Source organism: Atta cephalotes (assembly GCF_000143395.1).
Source record: "Atta cephalotes unplaced genomic scaffold scaffold00009, whole genome shotgun sequence".
In the NCBI taxonomy this organism is placed as follows: domain Eukaryota; kingdom Metazoa; phylum Arthropoda; class Insecta; order Hymenoptera; family Formicidae; genus Atta; species Atta cephalotes.
In genome coordinates this window covers 5,983,511-6,007,317 of record NW_012130073.1, presented here as the reverse complement: position 1 = coordinate 6,007,317, position 23,807 = coordinate 5,983,511, and the positions used below count along the sequence as shown (strand labels likewise).

Genomic DNA, 23,807 nt, shown 5'->3' with positions numbered 1-23,807 from the left:
TTTAAAAATTTAAAGTTAAGTAAGGTAAGTAACTTACGTACGTTAAGTCTAGTACTATATACGTAAGTAATAGTAGTAACGTAACGTAATTATACTGTGTGTGTCGTGTGTGTGTGTGTGTGTGTGTGTGTGTGTGTGTGTGTGTGTGTGTGTGTGTGTGTATGTGTGTGTGTGTGTGTGTGTGTTGTATGTTCTATATAATTTTATATTTAGTATGTATATTTTTGTAAAATACAAATACAGCACAATACTACAAGTAGCCAGCGGAAATAATTATCTTGCTTGAAATCAGACCAATCCTAGCAGTCTGATGTTTGTTAAATGCTAATCGGAGACCTCATTAAAAACAATGTAGTAACTTGTACAAATATGTATTCAGAATTCTCTTTTCCTTTCTAAGTTACAAGCCGTTTTTAACGTCCGAAAATTCAGTTGAACCTTGCAAAAAACACGGCAACGCGCGCAGTATTGCATGCAATTGCACATATGCTCATCTTTGCTTTGGAGGTTGTAACGATGTAAAAGCACTGTCCAAAAATAAAACGATTGCATGTCGTTGCATGCAATGCAGACTGCATGTTGGCTTCATCAAGAAATTTTCTACTGAAGAAACAAAAAATTTATGACATAAAAAAGTTCTTCTACATATTTATTTCAATTTTATTCAGTCTTTTAATGAGACGGATTTCAGGAAAATGTTTCTATCGATTTATTTTAACTGCAAATTTATAAATATTACCAACTATTCATTTTGAAATACGCAAATTACATTTTACAAATTTCTTATAAAAGAAATCTCTTTTACACTAATAAAATTGTTTATTATGAAATTCTCTTGCAAGGAATTCATACATTTTTATTAAATTTCATCATTCAGTTTATACTGCTAGTCAAGATTCATGTTTATTGTAGATTATTATAATTAAATATTTGTAGTATTTTAACAATTTTAAAGAAAATATAGTATTTTATATAAAATTCAATTGATATTTGATATTGGTGTATCTGGAGTATCATAAATGCGACTGTTCTTTTTCGATCGATATCTCGATAGGGATAGGATTGTGTCATAGTTTCATCTTTTACGGACGGACATAAATCGCAATTTACTAGTAGAGGGTATACTTTCAACATAGCTGCAGAGTTTTTCCACCATTTCCCTTTCAAACTATCCTGCTGAGCTATCAATAAATCCGTTGATAGAAACGAAACTACAATTTCATATATATTATTCAACATAATTTAAAAATATATTTTTTGTTTACTAAATCTTTCAGTGGCACTAAAGTGTAAAGTGTGTAAAAATTTAATCCGTGAGTGTAACATTTAACATTTATAAATATTGAATCAAGAACACTCATCCAGTAAAAATAAAATACATATTATCTTAATATCTCTATATATCCGAATAATTTACATTAGCTTCAGATTTCAATTTTTCCCGATTTAAAATCTTAAAACATTATTTTCTTTTAAAATTAATTATCGCTGGAACGAATTCAATCTTTATAAATCTTCGTATAAATTGTGTCGTAATTGCACACAATCTACTGTAAAAAAAAAACATCTCTACTAAAGATAAAGTCACTGAAAAAGTTGTTAGACGATATATTTCTGTGATATACGGCTGTTATTAATTCACGCTATGAGAGAATAATACTTATGCGTTTATCATGCCTTACGCACCCTCAGCAAATCAACATCTGAGAGAATATACTACAATATGCCATATAATATTCCCGAGAAATCCGAAAAAAAATACTATACCGCGCCTGTCACGTGTAAGTGGCTAAAGTAATTGACACAATTCGTGATCCTCGTACGAAATCGCCGTTTGAGACTTGGATTTCTTCTTGGACGATTATTAATATTTGTGTTCGCCTATGAAAAGAAAGCGTAGAAGTAAGGAACTAATGTGCCAGAAAAGATGACGCAGGGACGCGTTTCGCATCCTAAACTAAATCCAAGAATCCAAGAAATGTTAGTAGATAGGCGACGGTTGAAATAGGTTCACCAGGAAGAACGGATGTATATCGACCATATCTGGGTCAAGTAGTCACCCATAAATTGGTGGCTAAATGAAACGTTGAAAACCGACCTAATGCATAGCGCATCGCGCGAGAATGCTTCTACGGATGAAGAACAGCTATTCTTCAACGAATAGCTATATTCATCAAATAAGATTGGTCCTATCATCTCCGTTCCTATATTAATAAAATGTATTCATCTTTTATATTTATCTTTATCGATAATTTTATAGATATCGAAAATATTTTTTCTCCAATTTATAACGCATTACAATAACACTATTATTCATAAATTATACGATGTATTAATAAAAGACTCAAATTACAAATTTTTCGTATATGTATCTATTGTTTTATACAACAAACATTTTTAATCAATATTAAAAATTTGTATTTTTAGCAAGAAAGTTATTTTCAAAAATATAACTTCCATGTGAAATAATACGTCATAAATTATATCGTCAATGTTATGCCAAATCTATATGCACGATAGAGAATATAAAATATTACAAGGTATTTATAATGCTGCAAGACTTGTTTGAAATTATATACAGCATGCAGTTGGTGTAACGTCGAGAGATTAATAAAAACTAGTTCGCAAGCAGCGATATTAGCGTAGTTCATATATCAAAGAAAAGTAGTGGCTTTATTTCATTTCTAACGTTTATGAACCACGTCGAGTTCATTAAAAGTATAATATATCCGACATCATGCTTTACTGCTTCCAGCGACCAGCATTTACCAAGTTACGCGCGCCTCGCAATCGGGGAGGTATGATAAAAACTGGATTCTCTCCATCATCCTTTCTTATCATCTTTTCTTGTACAGAAAAATACGCCAGTATCCTTATGCGACAATAGTCGCTCCTTCCCAAGTTTTATCCTGCTCTTATCATAATACCAAAATGCACAGTATTACGATGACATCGTAGTTTTCGCTAATGGCATATAGATACACGGAGAAATCAATAGTATATGCGCCAAATCCAATACTCAATAGTATGATATTGATGCAAAATCAATATAATCTATACTAAATAAATCCCTAAAAATATGTATATCTGATATTGACACTAATACTATAAATATAGCGAAATAAATAGAATCATGTGAAAATTGTATATAAATGTGTGTGTGTGTGTGTAGAAATATTTACAAAAGTTATTACAAAATTGTTTTTCATAGATAGATTAATTAATTTTAAAGAGCTATAAAAAATATAAATTAAGAAAAAATATATTATTCTAATTCTAATTTTTTAATATTTAATTATTTAAATATTTAATTAAACATATATATACAATTTATTAATAATTTAATATAAAAAAAACAAAATATAAAACATTGAAAGTATATATTCATTCATACATAGACATTTTAATTTATGTCCGATTCGACACGATCTCGCGAAGTTTCGATTGGTTCAGTTTCGAGATACTCACGCTGTGGAAAATAATTCCTACAAACTTTTTCAATCAGAGAAATCAATATTAAAATCGCTGCCTTTGCGAACTATTGGTTTTATCTGAATTCGTTACGTTAATGGGCATGGATGGGCACGGATCTATAGCTTTACGAATATTTTGAAATGTTTCTCCTACCGGTATTTATAAATAAATATTAAATTGTACGGAAAATTGTTCGATATTATTTTCTTTTTTTTCTTTTTTTCCTTTTTTTTTTACATTGTATCGCTGCACGCGATACAATTCCTTTATTAAGAATTGCATCCATTGTTCATATTACGTTTATGTACAGTAAATTCATAAATTTCAAGAAATGTTTATGCCCGTGAAATTCTTTGTGAGAAAATTAGTAACTTACATTGCACACGTAGCGAGACGCGCTTGCTCACCGATGGCGGAACGCCGTTTGAAGCTATGCATAAATAAGCTCCCATGTGAAGACGGCTTATCTTCACGATATGCAGCACTTCGCCATCCACGACATTCACTGGAACATAAAATGTTCATATATATTAATATGTAAATTGCAAAAGCTTTAGGAAAACGCATTTAATATACTCTTCTGGTATTTTCAATGTTTATTGCAACATAAAAATTAAAAAATACAATTGTTGTAAACTATAATATAAAACCTATAAGCAATTAATTAATAATCGAATTTTTAATTAAACGATACTTTTTAATTAAAACGTGTTTGCATTTGTAGATAGCAAATCGCTGAAAAATCCTCTCGTATCATATTCCGCCCAAAATAATTATTGTATAACGTGTAATACAATTTGGCAAGCGCAGCTCGCCGTGGTTGTAATTTTTCTCACGAATTAATAAGCGGAATGTATCATAATAATATCAGTATTATTCCGAAACGTATTGATATTGATAATGTCGACAAAGAAGGCAACATTTATCGGAGCGCAGGCCGCTGAAAGCACGCGATGCGCATATGCGTCGAAACTTTTATTGCATGTTGTGTGACAAAGAGCACTTTGCGCCTTGCTAGAGAGCTATTTGCATCTACGCTGCATTCATTTCTGGCATGTTGGTTGATATGACTGGCGCAGATGACATAAAACAAAGGAGGTAGATTAAACTCTATAAAGGAATTATGTCTGTATTCCGTCAAGAAAGCTGCTTAGCATTAAAGACAATTGCATGCCGATAATCGCATTATTGCCGTCAATTCTATTCGATTACAGATCTCAGTAATAATAATTCCTGACGCGCGAAAACGAAGCAGATACATAATTAAATGTTATTGGATAATAAATCTTCAGAATATTTGTAAAGTACCTTCTTACCGTATGCACATTATAAATTTTGATTCTATATAATTTATCCTCATTTTAAGAGCGATTACACTGATAACGCATTACTTGTGTGCACATCAAATCAGAAAGATATAAAGCAAATCGTCATATTAACGGAGAAACTGCTATATTTGATGGAATGATCTATGTGTTACCTCGCTGTCGTCACTTAATAGATTGCATATGGCATGCGAATTTTATCTGGATATAGAAATTATATATTCAACAAATGTTTAGCATATTTTGATCGCATCGATTGAATCTCATTTCCTATCATATATATTATATAAGTAATATTATACTACACGTTATACCATACAATTTAAATGTAGATGATTCACATAATCAATATATAATAATTAGTCAAAAGAATTGGGACAAATGTGGAATTCATTAATTTGTAGTGTAATAAAATTTCTATATAATTATTTTACAAAAAAATTTTTTCGAACTGCTATTATTTATTACGTGTCTTTGTTAGTATATCGCTCACTGAAAGAAAAGATTGATTGCTGCAACAATTTAGATAATAAAATATGGCATTTTTATATGGCTGCAGCAACATTTTTAGTCTATGTTGCATTAGTCTATCAAAATCATGTACTGACATTGTGGATAAGCTAACGCAACTAAAAATTTGTTGCTACAACTAAAAACTGATTGCTGCAGTCATATAAAAATATTATGCCATATTTTACTATCGAAATTGTTGCAGCAACCAATCATTTTTTTCAGTGCTTATATTTAAAATGAAATAATTTACGCGAAAACAAGTTGGTGTGCTTTTTCTCGTTGCTATTTAGTTTAAAGTGACATTTCAAGAAAATGCAAAAGGAATATATATCGCGCGATGGGAAACCTATTTAAACTTTTTCCTGCAATAAAGTTGAAAGCATCGTGAGACGCGAGAAACTTTACGTCCATTTGACCGAATTGCGTAGAAGCAATAAAGCGTTGTAAAAATATACAAGGTGTTACAAGTTATGTGTGATGCTCTTAAAGGTATCACGCACTTTGATTCATGTCTAAGAAAACTTTATTTTTATATAATTTTTTATCCTTACATAATTTCATGATTTAACCCCTTTAAACCTAATTTTAACGAACACATGTTAATTTCTTTTTCAATTCAATTTAGGGACACTTTAATAAATAAATAATTCATATTAAGAAATTAATTTTTTTTTTCAAAATTTGGATTTTTTTTCAAAACTTGGACTATTTTTCCAATATTATATTATTACGTACATCTAATTTCAGACAATGTTGATAAAACTAAATAATTTCAATGTCTTTAAATTTGATGCACATTACAGAAAAGTTTGAAGGGATTAATATAAGGCATTGTAATACAAAAATCGATAATGTTTTTAAATTAGTAAATACAGTAATATTTGCAACATAAAATACACGCACTTATATTATCGCGTATATAGTTACCATCTTTACATGTTTACGCATTTTCATGTGTTTCAACAATAAAACTCACGTTGGATGAAATAAAAATTCCATTAAATTACGCCGCACATCACAGCTGAAGATTTTGCTGTTGCAAGGGAACGCAACATATATATACGTGCAGCAATGAAAGCGGTGAAAGGGATAAAGTTGTTACCCGGCTAGCAGTAGGATGCGAGAGAGTGCTGAATCCTTGGTAGCCAACCCCGTGCTACAAGCTGCGCGGCAAACCTATCTATTGTTCCATAAACAATGCAGAGTGCCGGGGAGATTCTGCCCGGCGGGTCGCACTTTCAGGGGGTTTTAATCAAGTAGTCCCGCAGGTCTTGTGTCGGAACTACTCGCTTACCGGTTTAGCGGAAACCTTTAAAACTTTCGGCTTAATGGGAAACCGCAATATGGTCCGGTAGAGCGAAATTTCACAGCGGATGTGCCGCGGCAGGCACAAACAAAAGAGAATGTGAACAATTATTATTTTCGGGCACGTCTAAATTTTATCATTCCTCCCCGATCGGGATAACTGAATTTAATTGTCAGCGATCTGATTATTTCACGGTAGGACGACGGTCGATGCCAGTTAAGATTAAACTATACGCTATTATCATATTGCGTGAACTCACGCATTGTCATGTCATATTACATTATGAATAACGCCATTAATAAAGTTATCATTAACTTGTAATTTTCTTCTAATTCTTTTCATATCTTCTATTTGTGGAGTTTTTCCATGTTCTTCACTGTGTATGCATCTGTGTGTTTTTTAATTTACACTTCCACTTTGTCTATTTGTCGAAATAATATAAAGAGAATAATACGTTTAAAATGTTGTAAAATGTGAGGATTGCCAGGAAAATAAAACAGAATAAATTAAATTCTTCATCGCTATGTAAGAGAAATAAAATATTTGTCTAACGTTCATATAATACAGAATGCAATGCATGAGAGAGACATCTGCCGCGCCCAGATATGTACATATTACGTGAATATTACGTTCATATATTAAAGTTATAGACATGTACTTGATGTACGTGTCTATAATACGATGTGATATTGCCTACGTCGACCTAGAAAGATCAGTGCTCGAGCTATAACGTTATTAAACTTCGGCAAAATTGGCTCCCAATCGTCGGACTTGATAAAGTTTCGCGTTGCGCTCGTACCGGTGAAAATGTTTCAAAATTTTCACGGGACATTGCGCGTCTGCGAATGACGTGAAATCTTTCGTGGCTCATCCGTCGTCGGATTTAAGCGGCAAATGTGCGTAAAGAGAAGCGGTGCGCGCGTAGAAGTATCCTGAATAAATTAGCGTTCATTCACATCGATGCCGGGCCGTACTTTGCATAACGTTTTCCGCGATGTATTCTCGGCGGTGTAAAAATAAGTGAACAGCTTACTCGAAGACGAAGTGGAGGGTTGGCCACCTATTTGGGAATTAGTACGTGATGTATTCCACCCCATAAGCGAAGAATGGGTCGCAGATATTTCATCCCATCCCCCTTTCTCGTAGCCTTAAGTGCTCTTTTTCGCGTTATAACCGTGAGATAACCCAGGTACATTCATTTTCAAACGAAATCCTCGGCCAACGATTATTGCTGTTAATGTATCCGCGAATGTTAGACCAGTACGTAAGTGATTCTTATGTATTTATTGCACTGGTAGTGAAAATATTTTCATTTTAGACACATTAATAATGATGATTATGACAAATAGCGCAATTATATAAGTTATATAAAATATTGAAAAAGCAAACATGGCATTCAATATTTTTATCTTTCAAATCTACGTCACTCGCGTTTTCTATTCTGTAAAATAATTAAAATAAAATATAGTTTTATTCTATTTGATTCGCTATTTTGATGTAAAAAAGGAAAAAGAAAAGCCCATTCCATTTAAATAACCTGAAATTTTCAATACACAAATACGGAATACTTGAATAGCTAACATACATATACATATATAAATACACATGCATGCACACACAAATGGTATGTTAAATAAATGGTATGTGTAAGAATTAAAAACATTTGATCACATTTTCCAGTAGCTATTTGTATAAGCTTTATACATGAAAAAACATAAAAATGTCCACAGATTCCAAACAAATTGTGTAAATACTTGCGACAAATGTGGACAATGAGAAATGAAATGAAATAAAATCGCTCGTTACGATAGTACGGATTCAGGGAGCATCAACGATCGATTGTCATGGACGCTTGACGTCACGAGGTTTGAAAGACAAATTACGTTTGCAATGCAGCATTGCGTAAAGCGGATGAAAGACGGGACTATTATATTCCAGTTTCCAGCGAGAAATTTCTCAGATAATATTGACTCCGTGCTGAACGCTGACTTTACCAGCGGTTTGGAAGGCACAAAGGAACCTCAAACGGTAACGAGAAAACGTAACGTGCCTCTTCACCGCAAGCATTGGCGCACCACAGACGTCAGGGCGTTCGATACCGGTTCGAGCTGGTTATGTGTACGTGTGTTCTTCCTAGCGCAGAACTGGGCGAGCGTTGGGTGTGTAAGCGTAAAATGAGTGCGAGGTATAGCCGACTTTGCGCCGTGCTTTATACCCGATGCACATCGGCTCTTATTCTCCTGTACGTTCGTCTCTCCGGTACACCGGCGCAGCGGGAAACTCAGCTCGTTGTCGGTTTCGATTTTCCAGTCGCATCGCGTTATGTCGGCCTCGCGTCGACAAGCCGTGGTCGCATTAATGGGGAGATCTTGCCAGGACTCGTGAGAGTATCGGTGACGGAAATACTCGTGGTATATGTGTCTCTCGCTTTCTCGCTATCTACCTTCGCTTCTTGCGGTAGATATAAACAGGTGAGCGAGGAGGAGGCGCGTACGCGTCGTACGTCCATGACTTCACATGTATGTACATTTAACGGTCGGTGAACAGTACATATGTGCAAGGATTCGTGAGTACACACATAATCACAGGCGCGCAGCTACATTGATCCACGATAATCGTGTAGATGTGTACAGTCGAGTGGATGGTTCGCGCGGTATGTACACGTCTGTTACACATACGCGTCCGAATGAGTTTAGAGTCGTTCTCGTTTCGAGAAAGATAGAGAGAGAAAAGACTGGGTCTGTCCACCCGATTAGCGCTGATGGGAATGGAGTAGCGCACACGGACACATGATGAACGTATAGTGACCAGGCGGTACATCTCGAAAAGGTGGAAGAAGCTAATCGCGTTTCCCGAGCACGAAGCGCGCGATACGGCATCGACGAATGTCGACGTATACGCGTTTCCATAACTATGGAGGCAAGGTGAATTTTCGTGCGCGCAGGTGAAACCTCTAGTATCGGGCTTGTCGGAATATAGCCCCCTTATTCCTCCGACTCGGCCATTGCATCCGATTCCAATTCACCCTTCAGCCCCGGCCACGACATCCGTAGAACGTCACTGAATTGCGGCACGTTATCGCTCTTATGAACGATCGTATTAAAGGCACGAGCGGCGCGACGATTCGTTTCCGTCGTCTTCGTCGTTTATTTTGTTCCTCATGACTACCCCCGCACTCGTCTGTGCTCTAATTTCCCACCCGCGTCTCTTTCTTTTATCTTTTCCCTCGTGTTCTCGCCATCGCCCTTCCGCACGATCAGTTCCGGTACCTGTCCGCCGGAGGTAAATCTCCCTTGTACCTGCAGGTGCCTCGCACCACTACTACCATCACGTTCAACGACGGCAGCACCTCGACGCGCGATAGTTTTGCTAAATTCGATTTGCTTTCTCATCTCTCTCAGCCATTCTTTTTCGGTTACTCGCCCCGAGGTGGGCGAAAGGGTAGAATGCGCGCGGATAGGGTATACCTTCGGCTCAAGAAGAAGCAAGAAAAGCCGGCAACCATCTATACTTTCTCGGAGGGTTGGTGGGTGTCTGGAGGCTATCAGGCGGGAAGTAATGGCGTTAGCCCATCCCTCGTGCCCCAGAGGCCAACACATCAGTTAGTAACATGGTCGTACGGCTCGAACGCGAACCATATTCACCAGCGCGATATTTCGTCCAATTACACGGATAATCTGACGCTCATCTCGAATGATGAATCGTCGGTTTGCTGGAAAGCATCTCTGTGCGTCGACTAATATCGATCACCTATCGATGCATGGCAACTTCACAAATCCTTAATTAGAGATGCAATAATAACGGATCTCTATCTAAAGGATATTAAAGGAATTAAAAGATAATTTCATTTTTTAAATTAGAAAAACTTTATACTTTTATAACATTTAATTTTATGATAATATCAAGTATGTCATAATTGATTAAAAAATTTTACATTTTATTAAGAACTGCTTGAATCTGTAATCTCAGAAAATTATTTAAGGAATTGTAAAATTATCATTAAAAATTTAACAAACATTGAAAAGTTTTTAACGAGAGCTTAGAACACTTATAATATATTGCTTCTCTATTCTCTGCAGGATTCAAATACTGAATTTTTTAAAAGAAAGTAAAAGAATTAAAAATAATATAAATAGACGTTTTTAGAAAAGAAACAGTTTATGTAAATAGATGAAGTACGGATAATGGTTCGATAATATAATTCGAAATAATATATTCATAGCTTCTAAAATGTGTTAACCCTTAACGCCCATGTGCGCGAACATAAAAGTTTATTTCCTCTTTACGTAGTAATGTTATGAAATGTCATCTTATAACTTCAGCTATCATTTTAAGTTCTTCTCAACGTATATTTTCAAAGCAATAAATATTTGTTACGAGTGCGCGTTACCCCATTTTAAAATAATATAATACGGACAATAATAATAATACGGACAAAGTATAATATATATATATAAATATAGTATAATACGTATAATTAAAGCAACACTTACATGGTCAACAATATTTTTTTCTTTATATTATCGGATTTTTCTAATACGTTCATCTTCACTGATTACCTTTCATTTACAATAAAATTAGATTGCATTTTCAAATGTATTATATAACGTCCAAATAACGTGAGATGAGATGGAATTTTTTTCGATGTGATGCATCGCGATGCATTTGCGTATTAATAAATAATATTTAGATACACGAGTTTTTATTAAAAACTGCTATTTTAGAAACTGATAAATTCATTAATAACATTGAAACAATGCTATATTTATACAATTATATTGTACCTTCTCTATAATTAAAAAAATACAAATTAATTATTATACTAATAAAGACACGATTCAAAACATATAGCTTATATTTTCTTCATCTTTATTTTTTAATTATCAGATTAATTTGTTTTAACGTTATTTTTCGAATCACACTTTAATAGATAAGATTACAATGGAAAAGAATATAATTGTAATATATTAAGGAATTTTCAAATAACAATTAAATTGGGTGCAATTATGACGGAAAAATGTTTCAAAAGAATTTTTATATGTTGCTTTGTGTCATAAGAATTTTTAAAGTTATTATTTCAATTATCGTTCTTTTTACAAAACAATTGTGAAAATAACGCAAAATAAAATGTCATGTATATAAACAGCTGTGAATAAAAATGAAGATAAAATAACATACAAATAAAAACTTTATTAATAACTTTATTAATAACTTTTTATTAATAACTTTATCTTATTTTTATTTTAATATAAGAACTTTTCAATTTATTTATCTTATTAACATACAATAAATCAGGCATCACTTCGACAGCGGATAATCAGTAAATCATGCTACGTAATCGACTATTTTTCCATATCAGAACGCGCGACATCCATATTTATCAGTATCAGTTTATACGGCCGGCTTAGTATGGAGTAGTGGTTTACGATCTGACGATCCTCTGAGCGTCGGCACTCGGCGTATGCTTGGAAGGCAATGAAAATTTAAATTAGCGCGCAGAAATTAAATCCGACCTTTATCCTTTATTGAGGAAACCCTCTGGAATCTACAGACGGTTTGACGTCTCGCCTTTCCGTGAATATCCACCCCAATCGATTGACTTGTACTTTTTAGTCTAGTCATAATTAGTAATTAAGAGGGTAATTAGCATCGATCGAGACGGATTCAAGGAAGTAGACGTGTTCTTATATCGTATGGTTATTTTCATTATAATGGAATGACGTCACAGCTGCGCTCATCGATCCGTTATTTATATTGAAGTTTAATAATTGTTAATCTTCTATAGCAAATAATTCAATGAATAAATACGCAATTTAGTTATTTGTACTAATTGTAAGTACAATTGTAAGTACAGTTGTAGTTTGAATTACAAATAATTTTTTGTAACATCTAAAATTATATTTTTAAAGAACTATCGTAAAATATGTAAAATATCATTTTACTATCGCTACAAACTTACATCCTATTCGGTTTACTAAAATGTAGAGTAAGAACAAAATGACATTCTGAGCAACTCAATACGAAATAAAAAAGTTTAGCAAGGTAACTTTTCACGCAGAAATTGAAGAAATTTTACCGAATAGCATATCCATATCTCAATGTTATCGACCCCAACTCCGAACTAGCTGTGAACTGCAACTGCACTTTTGGACACATTACAGTACAGTTTGGCGATACAGTGGTTATACCGCGCGCACCTGAATAATTGCGTTCTGACCATGGCTCAACCGAATTTTGATGTTGGACTAGGAGAGGAATAATTAATTGTTAAAACACAGCATCCGTTAGCGGGATAGATGATACTAACTTAGAAACGTAGCTGTATGCATCCTTGTATTATATTTGCTCACAAAATTGTATTACTCATATAATGAGAAAAAACGCATAAAGAGTGATTATGTTTAAAAACGGATTTAATTAGTGATAATCGCTGATGTAAACATATAATACAATTCGATATCGGAAAATTTATAAAATATTCCACATTATGCATATGATACATTTAATTATCGTGATATTATATAATGGCGAACGTGTTGTTTTACTTTCGAGAGTTTCATTATGTTTATACATATACATATATATTTGTTTTATCTAATTATATCTACAAAAATATAAAGTATAATTTTAAAATTAATATTAATCATATTTAAGTGATCAGATTGAAATTTGTAAACTTTAAGTAAATATTACATTTAGGAAGTATTAAAATTCCATCTTCCTTAAAATTTGAATTAAATAGCAGAATATTGTGCTATTTAAAAGTGACTTAAAATTAAAAGTACATTTCAAATTTAGCACTCGGTAAACACTTCAAATATGTCATTAGTGATTGCAGATGTAATTTTGTAATTAATTAATCATAAGTATGATGATAAAAATATAAATTTAAACAAAAATATCATACTAGGATTGATTAATCTAAAAGTAAAATTAGCATTTGCAATGATGATTATCGATCGGCATCTCTCGATAGCATTAAAGATAAAATAACTATTTGGCATTAAGCTCTGAATCCATCGTCTCTATTCAATTGTCTATTCCTGATAATCATGACGAATTAATTATGACTTACCACTCTCACCATTATAATTTATGTTCTGACCATCCTCCCGTCGCCACATGACGTAAGGCTCCGGATATCCGGTTGCTTTGCACGTCAATGTCACATTGGAAGCTTCGCGGACCACCATGTCAGTGCTGGTCTCTTTGGTAATAATTGACGGAGGTACTGTAACACAAACGTTAAAAAAATTTTACTTTCATGCTAATCACATTTACATGAATTTGAATTCTTTACAGACTTGCGATCACATCCACACACAAACACGCACGCACGCACGCACGCACGCATGCACGCACACACACACACACAACACACACACACACACACACACACACACACATACACACATTTATTCGAGTTTTATTAAATAATATGTTGATAGAAAAAAGTATGTTGATAAATAATTTTTTGGAAGACTTATAATTTATAAATAATTTTAAATATAAATAAGAAACATATGCATTTTGTATATAAAACACTGCTTACCTACAACTTGTACGTAACCTTGACGACTCTTCATTGGATCCGTATTCACCTGACACATGTACCATCCACGATCAACTTCTTGAACTTCCTTTATATGAAGATACCATGAACGGTGATCATTGTACGATAACGTGATTCGAGGATTCTGGGTAATTACGTTCTGATGAATCGACAGTATAGTTTGCGTGTCGACGCGTACCCATGCCACCTAAAACAAACGGTAGAATATATATCTCTCTTAAACTCTTTAACTTTATACATACATCTCCACTTTGCTTGCTTAATTATGAAATCTTTCGATATATATTTCTTCAACTTTTTCCATCCCTATTTTACTTAATTATAAAATATATAAAACATAAAATTAATCGTAGTAATATTAAATAATAAATAGTTAAAAACAATTATTTAATTCATAAGTGTCATTCGTTGTATCACATCTACCCACTGAGTACTAAAAAATATCTTATAAAAACATATAAAAATTTTTTTTAAATTCGAACATTAGACATCAAGGAGTATTATAATAGACAGACATGTGTACTTTCATTAATTAAAAAGTTGTAGCATAGCAGTAAAGTAAAAGAAACTTCAGATATGTCACATCCGAGAATGGTATCAAACAGTTAATTACAAATTAAACAAATTATATTTTAAATAGAAAGCATATTTATTTTTGTATAATATTGTCTCTCTTTCTAAAAATTATGTTAGATGTACGTTAGATTTAGTTAAAGTGTCCTTTGTATAGATGAACATAACATATGATATATCTATCTTGTTTGTGAAAATTCAAATATATATATTCTAGGAAGTTTATATATTTTACTAAAAAATATCGTATTTGTTTCTTTCTCTTTTTTAAACCAATAATCGGGTAAGATAGTATTCTCCATCCTCTTTACATAGATCTCGAGAAACTGACGGAGGTTCAGAACTACTCACTCTTCTTCCTACTACCACCTGTCTCTCACACACTTTCGTCGTTGAATTTTCGATACGGGCAAGAGGTTTCTTGAGCATGCAAAACATGCCCAAAGTCTCGCAAATTCTACAGCAGTATAATTTCCACCGCAAGCGCAACTCAAGTATGTTTCGTGTTTCTAGTAGTACGACTGGAGAGTATCATTTGTAGAAAAGATCAGCTCACTCGCGAATATTTTAGCTCCCATCTACTATATATACTCGACTGTATATTTATACATGTAGGCGTGAGGTTACGCTATGTGATACATGCGTAGACACGTGTGCATACTCATACCGAACGATATTTCATAGTATTCGTTACAATATTGCTTTAATAACTCATCTTGACGCAACTCCTGACACATCCTCATCGACGTAACGGATGAAAGTTTATCCTAAACTTGACATTGTTACAATCATTAACAACGGAAATGTGAGAAATTGAACTTTGTATTTAAAAAAGTAAGTAATCTAAGTAAGTTTAAAATTAAATCTGACTAATTTGAAATATTTTAGAAATTTTCATATCCTGAAATGAGAATGTTTTATAAACGAAGTAAAATGCTTCCTCTTGTGAAGCAATATAAAGGAAGAACACATAAAAAATTTTATTAAGAATTCATAAATATATATTATTAAAAAAAATTTATAATTTTATTAGAGTTTTTATATTAATAATTTTAAAAACAGCACTCTATTATATAGATTAAAATTTACATTATCTATATTGAAAAAAAAAAATATATATATATATATAATTGGTATATATATAATTGGTATATATATAAAATTGGTATATATTTTCGATATAAAAACTTACAAATTCAACATTTCTCAGCTTTAATAGAAAAGCATTTGACGTTTTTCATATAAAAGCTTTTTGATTAAAAAGATAAATGGATAGTAGAATCGAAATGCTGTTGAAAGAAAATTTTTGAATGAGAAATATGTTTTCTCCTCGGAATGTGCAGTGAATACCGAGTGTACGAAAGCTCGTCGAACGACGAGTACATAAATCTTTCATCTCTCATTAAATTTTCAAAAGACGGGTGGCGGATATCTTGCAAATTATATTACATGTACCAAAGCACATTCCTGAAATGCGCTTAAAGGAAACGTATGAATTTAATTTACTCGCTTAATAAGATGCACTAAAATCCATGACGAGTTAGCTTGCGATAAATACAGAATAATTTATAAAGTTCTATTTGGTTCTGATCATTTCGGGAAAGAAGAAACGTATTATTAGCTTATGTCGAGCTGCGTTATTTCTGGTAAGTATTGTCGCTACTCGGTAAAATGAATTGTATTCTATTGTTACGTCATCTCAATTAACTGAAGGAAAATGAAGCAATTATGCGAAGTCTTTGATAACGGTACGTAAACTAGGACCGTCCAATTCGCAGTCTACGGACCATAAATGCCGTAGGGATTTCAGTAGATACTATCTTCATTTAATTTGTGCAAGCGTTTCTTGCGCGGAGGCAAGAAAAGTTCGAATCTTGCTTAATAGCAATTTGCCATGTTGAAAACGTTTCTTAAGCTCACTTTAGACAATCTATAATTCGCGTCAAGATGAATAGTATTCCATTTATAATTTTATATGCAGTATGAGAGATCAGAATGGAGATTTAAAATACATATGTACATATATAAAAAATATAAAAATACACACGTGCACATATATTATACATCAAAATACAAAAAAAAATAATAAACAGAATCGTTTCAAGTTTGAAATACAAAGAGAGCTTTAACCAAATATACTATAGAATTAGTACTGGATAGTATTAAATTCTCATTTGTTGTTATATATTAATTTATATATTAATTCTCTTAATTGTAACGTTTTCTTTACAGCACAGTTACGTCTTTTTAAAGTATAACATTTTCATCTTCTATTATCTAATTGTATCAGTAGTTATTTCTCTTGTTCTATATTCATTCTTATCTGTGCTCATTTTGTACAATGTTGAGCAGAAAATAGTAATGCAGAAGAAAATGCTTGTAAAAGCTCTGACATTTTCAACTATAAGAGATATAGATATGTGACCTCAATTTTTCTAAATATGTCAATCAATGGCTCGAATTCACCTCGAGAAGAATAATTATACGATAACAGTATTTCATATAAAATCCGACATACTTGGAACAGAAACGGAGAAGAAATTTCATTTGAAACCGTGTAATCTTATAATATCAAAGGTTGTTCCATTAATCATTCCAAACGATTCTAATCAATAAATTTAAAGCAAAGGTAATGCGAGTAGCTAACTATCTTCTATATGACATTTGACATATATACAATAGTAATAAAGATAGTTTAATTTAAAGTACCTTATAATGTCGTAGGTTATCCACTACGCAAGCCAGTAAGGCATCACGTCCCACGCTTACTGTCACGTTTTGAATTTCCTCGGCGAATCGGGGTAATTCGGAATCTGCAACATCAACGTAGATATTTTAGAACAACAAAATAAAATAAATTATTAATATAATATAACAATGAAAACAAAATATTTATTTTTCTATTTTCATTTCTATTTTTCTAATATTTAACGTTACATTTCACGAAACATACACAATTATAAATTCAGACACTCAAGTATATTTGCGAGAAATATGGAGATTTCCCCATAGAGAAAATTTAATTTAAGATCCCTAAGTTGCAACGACCGTCTGAGCTAAGTAAGTTTGATTAGTAATTTATTTTCCTTTTCGAAATTACATTCCATAGTATAGATAGAGATAGAAAATATTGTAACCTGAAGAGTCAATGTAATCTTGGTTAGTATAACCGGTATCTATTTATCATAATCTCTGAAATTACTGTCTCAGCCATTACCAGCTTTAATTTTTCTCTAAAACAGACAACAGCGTAAATTAATTAAAAAATAAGCTCCATCTATTCATTTACAATTTTTATGCGTTACTCTGCGGAGAAACAATTAATACTCATTGTTAAATAATTGCATAATTGTGAGATAAAATAACAGTAGTAAAAGATGATATTATTAAATAATTTATTAATTTTATAAAATTGAAATTATCTTGTAGAATAATTATTGTTATTTTATGAGTCAGTAATCGAAATCATGCAAAAAAAATCGAAACTTTGTTAAAGAGATTCATATTTAAAAAATGTATTAAACTGTAATAAAATTTATTTCAATAATACTAATTAAATATTTACTAAATGTAAACATATATTTAGTACAAGAATCATTAATTTGATTTAAATATCATTTTTTATTGAGTAAATCTTTACTGTAGCTAAATGTTTATTTAATATTATTTAAACAAGTTATTAAAATTTAGTAAATTTAGTAAAATTTTTTTCAGTGTATTAAGCCTAACCTATTATTTTACTTATATCATGGCATAATTTCAATAAGAAAAGCTAAAGAAAAAAATTTAAGTTCTCAAATGAAAGAGATAAGGGATGAAATAATATCAACGATTATTCGCGCTTTGGCATCACTCATGTTAATAAATGTTCCTTTCTGCACCGTACTATGCATCTGATCAAGATAAACCTGTCGCGAGCTAAGTACTTGATTAATCACTTCGACTATTATTCACTTACAAACGTTTGATGCTGGCACGCCTACACGCATGTCTAGACAATACATCGTCCGACCTGATTGCAGAGTTATTATCATTAAAGCAGTGTAAGTGAGTTCAGGATTCAGGCGGTCTCCCTTAAAAGCTTTTACCTTCGTTAATGTCTTTACGACGTTCCGAGTCTGAATTATTTATAGGGACAAAGAACTCGTGGAGAACGGGAAACAGAAAGATGGAAGAAAGGAGCAGGATGGAGTGGAAAATATCGTTGAAGAAAGAGAGTGAAAGACAAGTACAGAGAGACAAGCTTCAAGATAAGTTTGAGTTACTTTTAGGTCTTTCAAGCGCGACAGCGCGGATACAGGACAGTGTTAATTATGCCCCCAAGTGCTTTATTATTATTATAAAACACTTCGCAGTGTTAATTGTCGTGCCTACGACGGCAGAGACAAAAAAAAAACGAATAACGTGTTTGAAGCAACTTAAAATTCATTGCGATGGTAAAATGTCAGAGTAAATGGTTTTGTACATGCAACTTTCTTCAAATGTCAGAATGAGAGTTTTTATGCATCAAAAAGATGAGTCTAGAAACTTTTAACGTAGCTTAAAAAATTCGTACATCCTGTACAATCATTGAAAAATTCGATAAATCAATAAATTTCTAAGCATTCAAATTTTATTTTAAATTTCTTATAAGCCTGAAATTCCAATCTGGGTAAATACGCCCATTATCTCAACTTGATCGGTAATACAGTGTATGTTAAATTTTATGCGCACATCAACGAGACATGCCACTGTCATAATGGCCGTCAGAGTATTCAACGTGTTAATGATAATGGGAGTCAGAATCGAGTGAAACTGTTGGAATTCGCAAGCACGTCCTCGGAAAGTCGTTATCAAACTGATTAACAAGCTTTGATTAAGGTAAGCCCATGTGTCGGTATGGCACGGAGTGCTTAATAACATGACTCGGCTCTGCTCGAAAGACACAATACATTACATACTAGATATACCGTGAATTTCATGCATAACAGTCCGCAGTTAATGAATATGAATTTCTGCCATCATCACGTACCTGCGAATAGTTTTGGAATAGGTATTTAACGCGAGCTCTCGGTAGTCGCGTATTATCTAAACGGAGGTAACAATAACCATGAAATGTACAAGAGCTATTTACTATACAGTCTGATCTTAAAATACTTGTCACTTTAATCGCCATGTAAACCTGAAACACGAACCATTTAAGAAGGCGATTTGCCAAACGTATTTAATTTATTAAAAATTGAGATTTATAGTTCGAATACTTTAAGCGTGTATTTTTAAGGATAAAGAGATGGACTACTGACAAATTGTATAAAATTCGGAATCCTATCAGTGACAACTGCGACAAAGAGAACGTCAGTTTAATCTGTGACGTTTACGTCTCATTTCATTCGACATTACCGTACATACCGCCAGGGAAATCGCGTCTTTGTATTTCAAGAGTTCTGACTCAAAGACAGCCTTATTTTCTCGTTAAAGAACGATTTAACGAGAAACGAAATTAAGGGTCACGCTTCTTGCTGCCTCAGAGGCAGCAGCCCCTACGTCTGTCTATCCACGTTCTCACCAGCGCGTTTCAGTGTTTTCTTAGCACACTTTATCACCTTTAACCGCGTCGCAATAGCGTTTGGCAGCAGACTTCGGTGCCAAAGGTGATTCAATGATTTCTCATTAAGTTCCTGCCTCACTTTGTCTACCTCTTTGCTTTTTGTTGCTATATTGCCGCCGCTTATGCAATAATGATTACTTCTTTCGACGATTAGGAAGAAACCGCAGACTGTAGATTTCTTTCATTACTTACATTCCGCCTAAAATAAATTTAAAATATTAAACAGATTTTTCTTACATTACACTGAATATAATTTCTGATTAGCATAATTAAAATAAAGCGTAATTATTGCATTGTAACGATTTACAATAAACAGCGTGCTCTTATCTCGTAATATTAAATAACTGAATAGAATTTTTTAAACTTTTAATATTTTGAAATATTTCAAAATTTTTTAATAATTTCAGAAAATTACAATTAAAACGATAACAAAAATACCGCTTTTATAACACAAATATAGTCTCAAAAAATATATACAAAAATATATACATTTAATAAATGCGGATGGCGTTTGTGGTGGATTCGGAATTAAACACAGTTACACGATTTACATTATATAATGTTGTCCTGATTTGCGTTTGTTATTTCATCGTATATTTTTATTCCGTGGCATATCGTACAACCCCGACATGTAGAGTGTAAAACGAATATTCTGTTATATATACGTTATATATACGTTATATATACGGTTCTATCATGGGATATGATTGCGCGGATAGCTACGGTAACTTTTATTGTGCAAACTATCATAAATTCCCGCAAAATTTCATTTCCAAACTGCGCTCCGCTTTTCGGCTGCCGGCTGTATCTGCATTTTGCAGCGAACTGCGGTGAGGACGCCAGGCGACTCGAGCGAGACTATTTCGTTGAGGCGTACGGAAAGAAGTTAACAGTTGGACCGGCCATTTCCGCTAGATATTTCGATCAAGCAAGATCTTACGCGAGATAATATTGCCGATTGTCCTATGCGCTATTTCGTTATAGACGTTTGTCAGAAGGAAAGAAGGGAGAGAGAAGGGGAAGGATAGAAGTTCTCTCGTCTGTTGAAAACGCGCGACATTCGAGAAACGGTTAAAGCTGTATGACGTCCACACGAACCTACCTGGTGGAGAGCTCTTCAATCGGGAATAATAAACTTTTACTGCAAACTATTTCAATGAAATTCACGCTGAATGTAGATTTTAAGCGACAAGAGACAGAACAGAACTATATGTATGTATAACTAACTTCGATTCGATCGCAATCTCATCACAATGAAATGGTGTAATAGTAAAAGTTTCAAACAATTTACTAACATATTATTGGGACATGTATTATTTTAAAATAAATCTATGTGTATATACATATATTATATATAAAAGATATCTTCCTTTTCTATCCGTATTCTCTCTCTCTCTCTCTCTCTCTCTCTCTCTCTCTCTCTCTCTCTCTCGTTTTCAATTATATAAAGTAAACTACATTTAAAACAAAAAATATTGGCACATAAAATATTATTTTTATGTTGCAGCAATGTTTGAATACAAGTATAAATATTCGCACCGATACAGCTAGTCAATTTGCGCGCTTCGACAAGCCTTTCAGATAAGAAAATCTTCGCCGATCGAATAGTTCGAACATGAAACTCGTAAGGATTTACCTGAAATGAAGTTAGAGTTTATTGGTTTACTGAAGTAAACGGAAAAGGACTTGTGCGAAACGTGCTCAATAATCTGTGCCACGAGATTATCCGAGTGCTGGCATCGTTTCTTTCGACGTGCTTCTACCTTCGCAGCTTCGCGTGGAAATCACGATGGAATTTTAACAAGTTGCCGAGCCCGTGCTCGGGTAACTCGCTCGGAAAACGCACAAAGACTTATGAAAGTCATGAGTTTCCTCTCAGAACGAGCATTGTTGTTCTTCCGGCTCTTTCCGTGACAAGTATTATGTACCAAGCGGTAAACATGACGTGAACATTCCTATATTAAACGCGAAAATCGCTAAAGATCTTACACTCAGATTACTTTAACAAACTTACGCTTGAAAAATTAAGATAGGAAATAACTACTATTTAATAATCAATATAGAATTACATCAAAGAATTTTGAAGTTCTTCAGATTTCTTTGCTTTTTCTTGGATAATAAACTCCCTCTCCTTTGACATTTGTAAGCTAAAGTACCGACTGTAATTACAACATTTCAAAAGAGAGGATGAAAATTATGTAAACGAAGAGGAGATAAAGAGACTGGTGTACATAAGAAGAAAAACAACGTCATTAAATTTTGCCATCATATCTCTTAGTATGAAACCTAATGAAGGAAAGAGGGGCGGGAAGACTTGCGTTGAAATATTAAAATACTCTATAAATTAAGGGATTCTTTATCTCATCTCTATTTATCACGCAAGAAAGTTTCAGATATCTCTGTTCATGTCTTTCAACGACGTACTATTAGTCATTTTCTCGCAAATTCTACATTCTTGCAGAACTGTATAAGCAGTCTCGGTTTCGAAGTCGTCATATTTCAGGATTTAATCCCACGGAAAATATATTAACACTGCAACGTCAAGCGATAAATCAGGCAATAAAGGAAAGCTCGACGAAGCAGGAAGGTCGGATAAAAAGAAAATAACAGGGCAGAGAAAGTGATCTTCATTATTTTTAAAAGCACTCCAGAGGCACGGCTGGGAACCACTAAGGGTATCGCGTGACATATATATGCGGAACCACCTCTCAGAGGCATTGCGGACGGGGTGACTCTAGCGAAAAATATACTCGGCCAATATTTCTAATATTTCCACCCCGATTCTGACATCTCTAGTTGGCGCGCGTGCAGATTCACTTTACGCTCAAAGAATAAAAAAAAATACAGAAAAAGAGAGAAAAAGGAAGAGAACGACCATTCGCGATGTAGACGACCAAAGCTGGAAAGTTTTGCATGAAATTAAGAAAGGAAAAATTACTGCTATTACCGACGGCCGCCTACGTGCGTAGTAAGTCGGGCGAAAGTAGTAAGAGCGAGACAGTGGTAAGACCAGTGGTAAGATCGTGGTAAGAGCGGCCGAGATGGGCGGCCAGGTTATAATTACAAGTGTGGCCCTGACTAATTTAATTTTCCCCATCTGGTAGCGATTTGTAGATGGAATAACTGCGGGGAACGGGCGACACATTGGATAATAGCCGCAGGAAGTGTCGTCTGGTACGGAAATGCGTAGTGGGTAAGAGAAAAGACGAAGGGAATGGGAGTATACCGCGGCATAGGAGTAACGCAGTCGGCTGAGTAAATAAAGTCCCGTTTAAATGTAATATCTCGCTGAATTGTGCCTCGAGGCTGCTGCCGCCACCGCCTCCACCGCCGTCGCCGAAATCCGATATGCACACACTTGGCAGGTCGATACAGCGCCAGTTACTTAACGTTTACTAACTATTCACTACTCGCAGCGTCGCTCTCCCCCCCCCCTCCTCTCTCTCTCTCTCTCTC

At 33.6% G+C, this 23,807-nt stretch overlaps 1 protein-coding gene across 1 annotated transcript in view; it reads right to left on the bottom strand.

Annotated features, from left to right (window-relative positions):
• The window catches only part of LOC105627581 (lachesin), an 88,200-nt gene that overhangs the window by 8,185 nt on the left and 56,208 nt on the right, over positions 1-23,807 (bottom strand). The window contains exons 3-6 of the mRNA XM_012208863.1: positions 17,474-17,577; positions 14,171-14,378; positions 13,694-13,849; positions 3,851-3,979 (exon numbers count right to left, since the gene is read on the bottom strand). Of these exons, the coding sequence (XP_012064253.1) occupies positions 3,851-3,979; positions 13,694-13,849; positions 14,171-14,378; positions 17,474-17,577 (597 nt within the window). The remainder of the gene's footprint in view (positions 1-3,850; positions 3,980-13,693; positions 13,850-14,170; positions 14,379-17,473; positions 17,578-23,807) is intronic.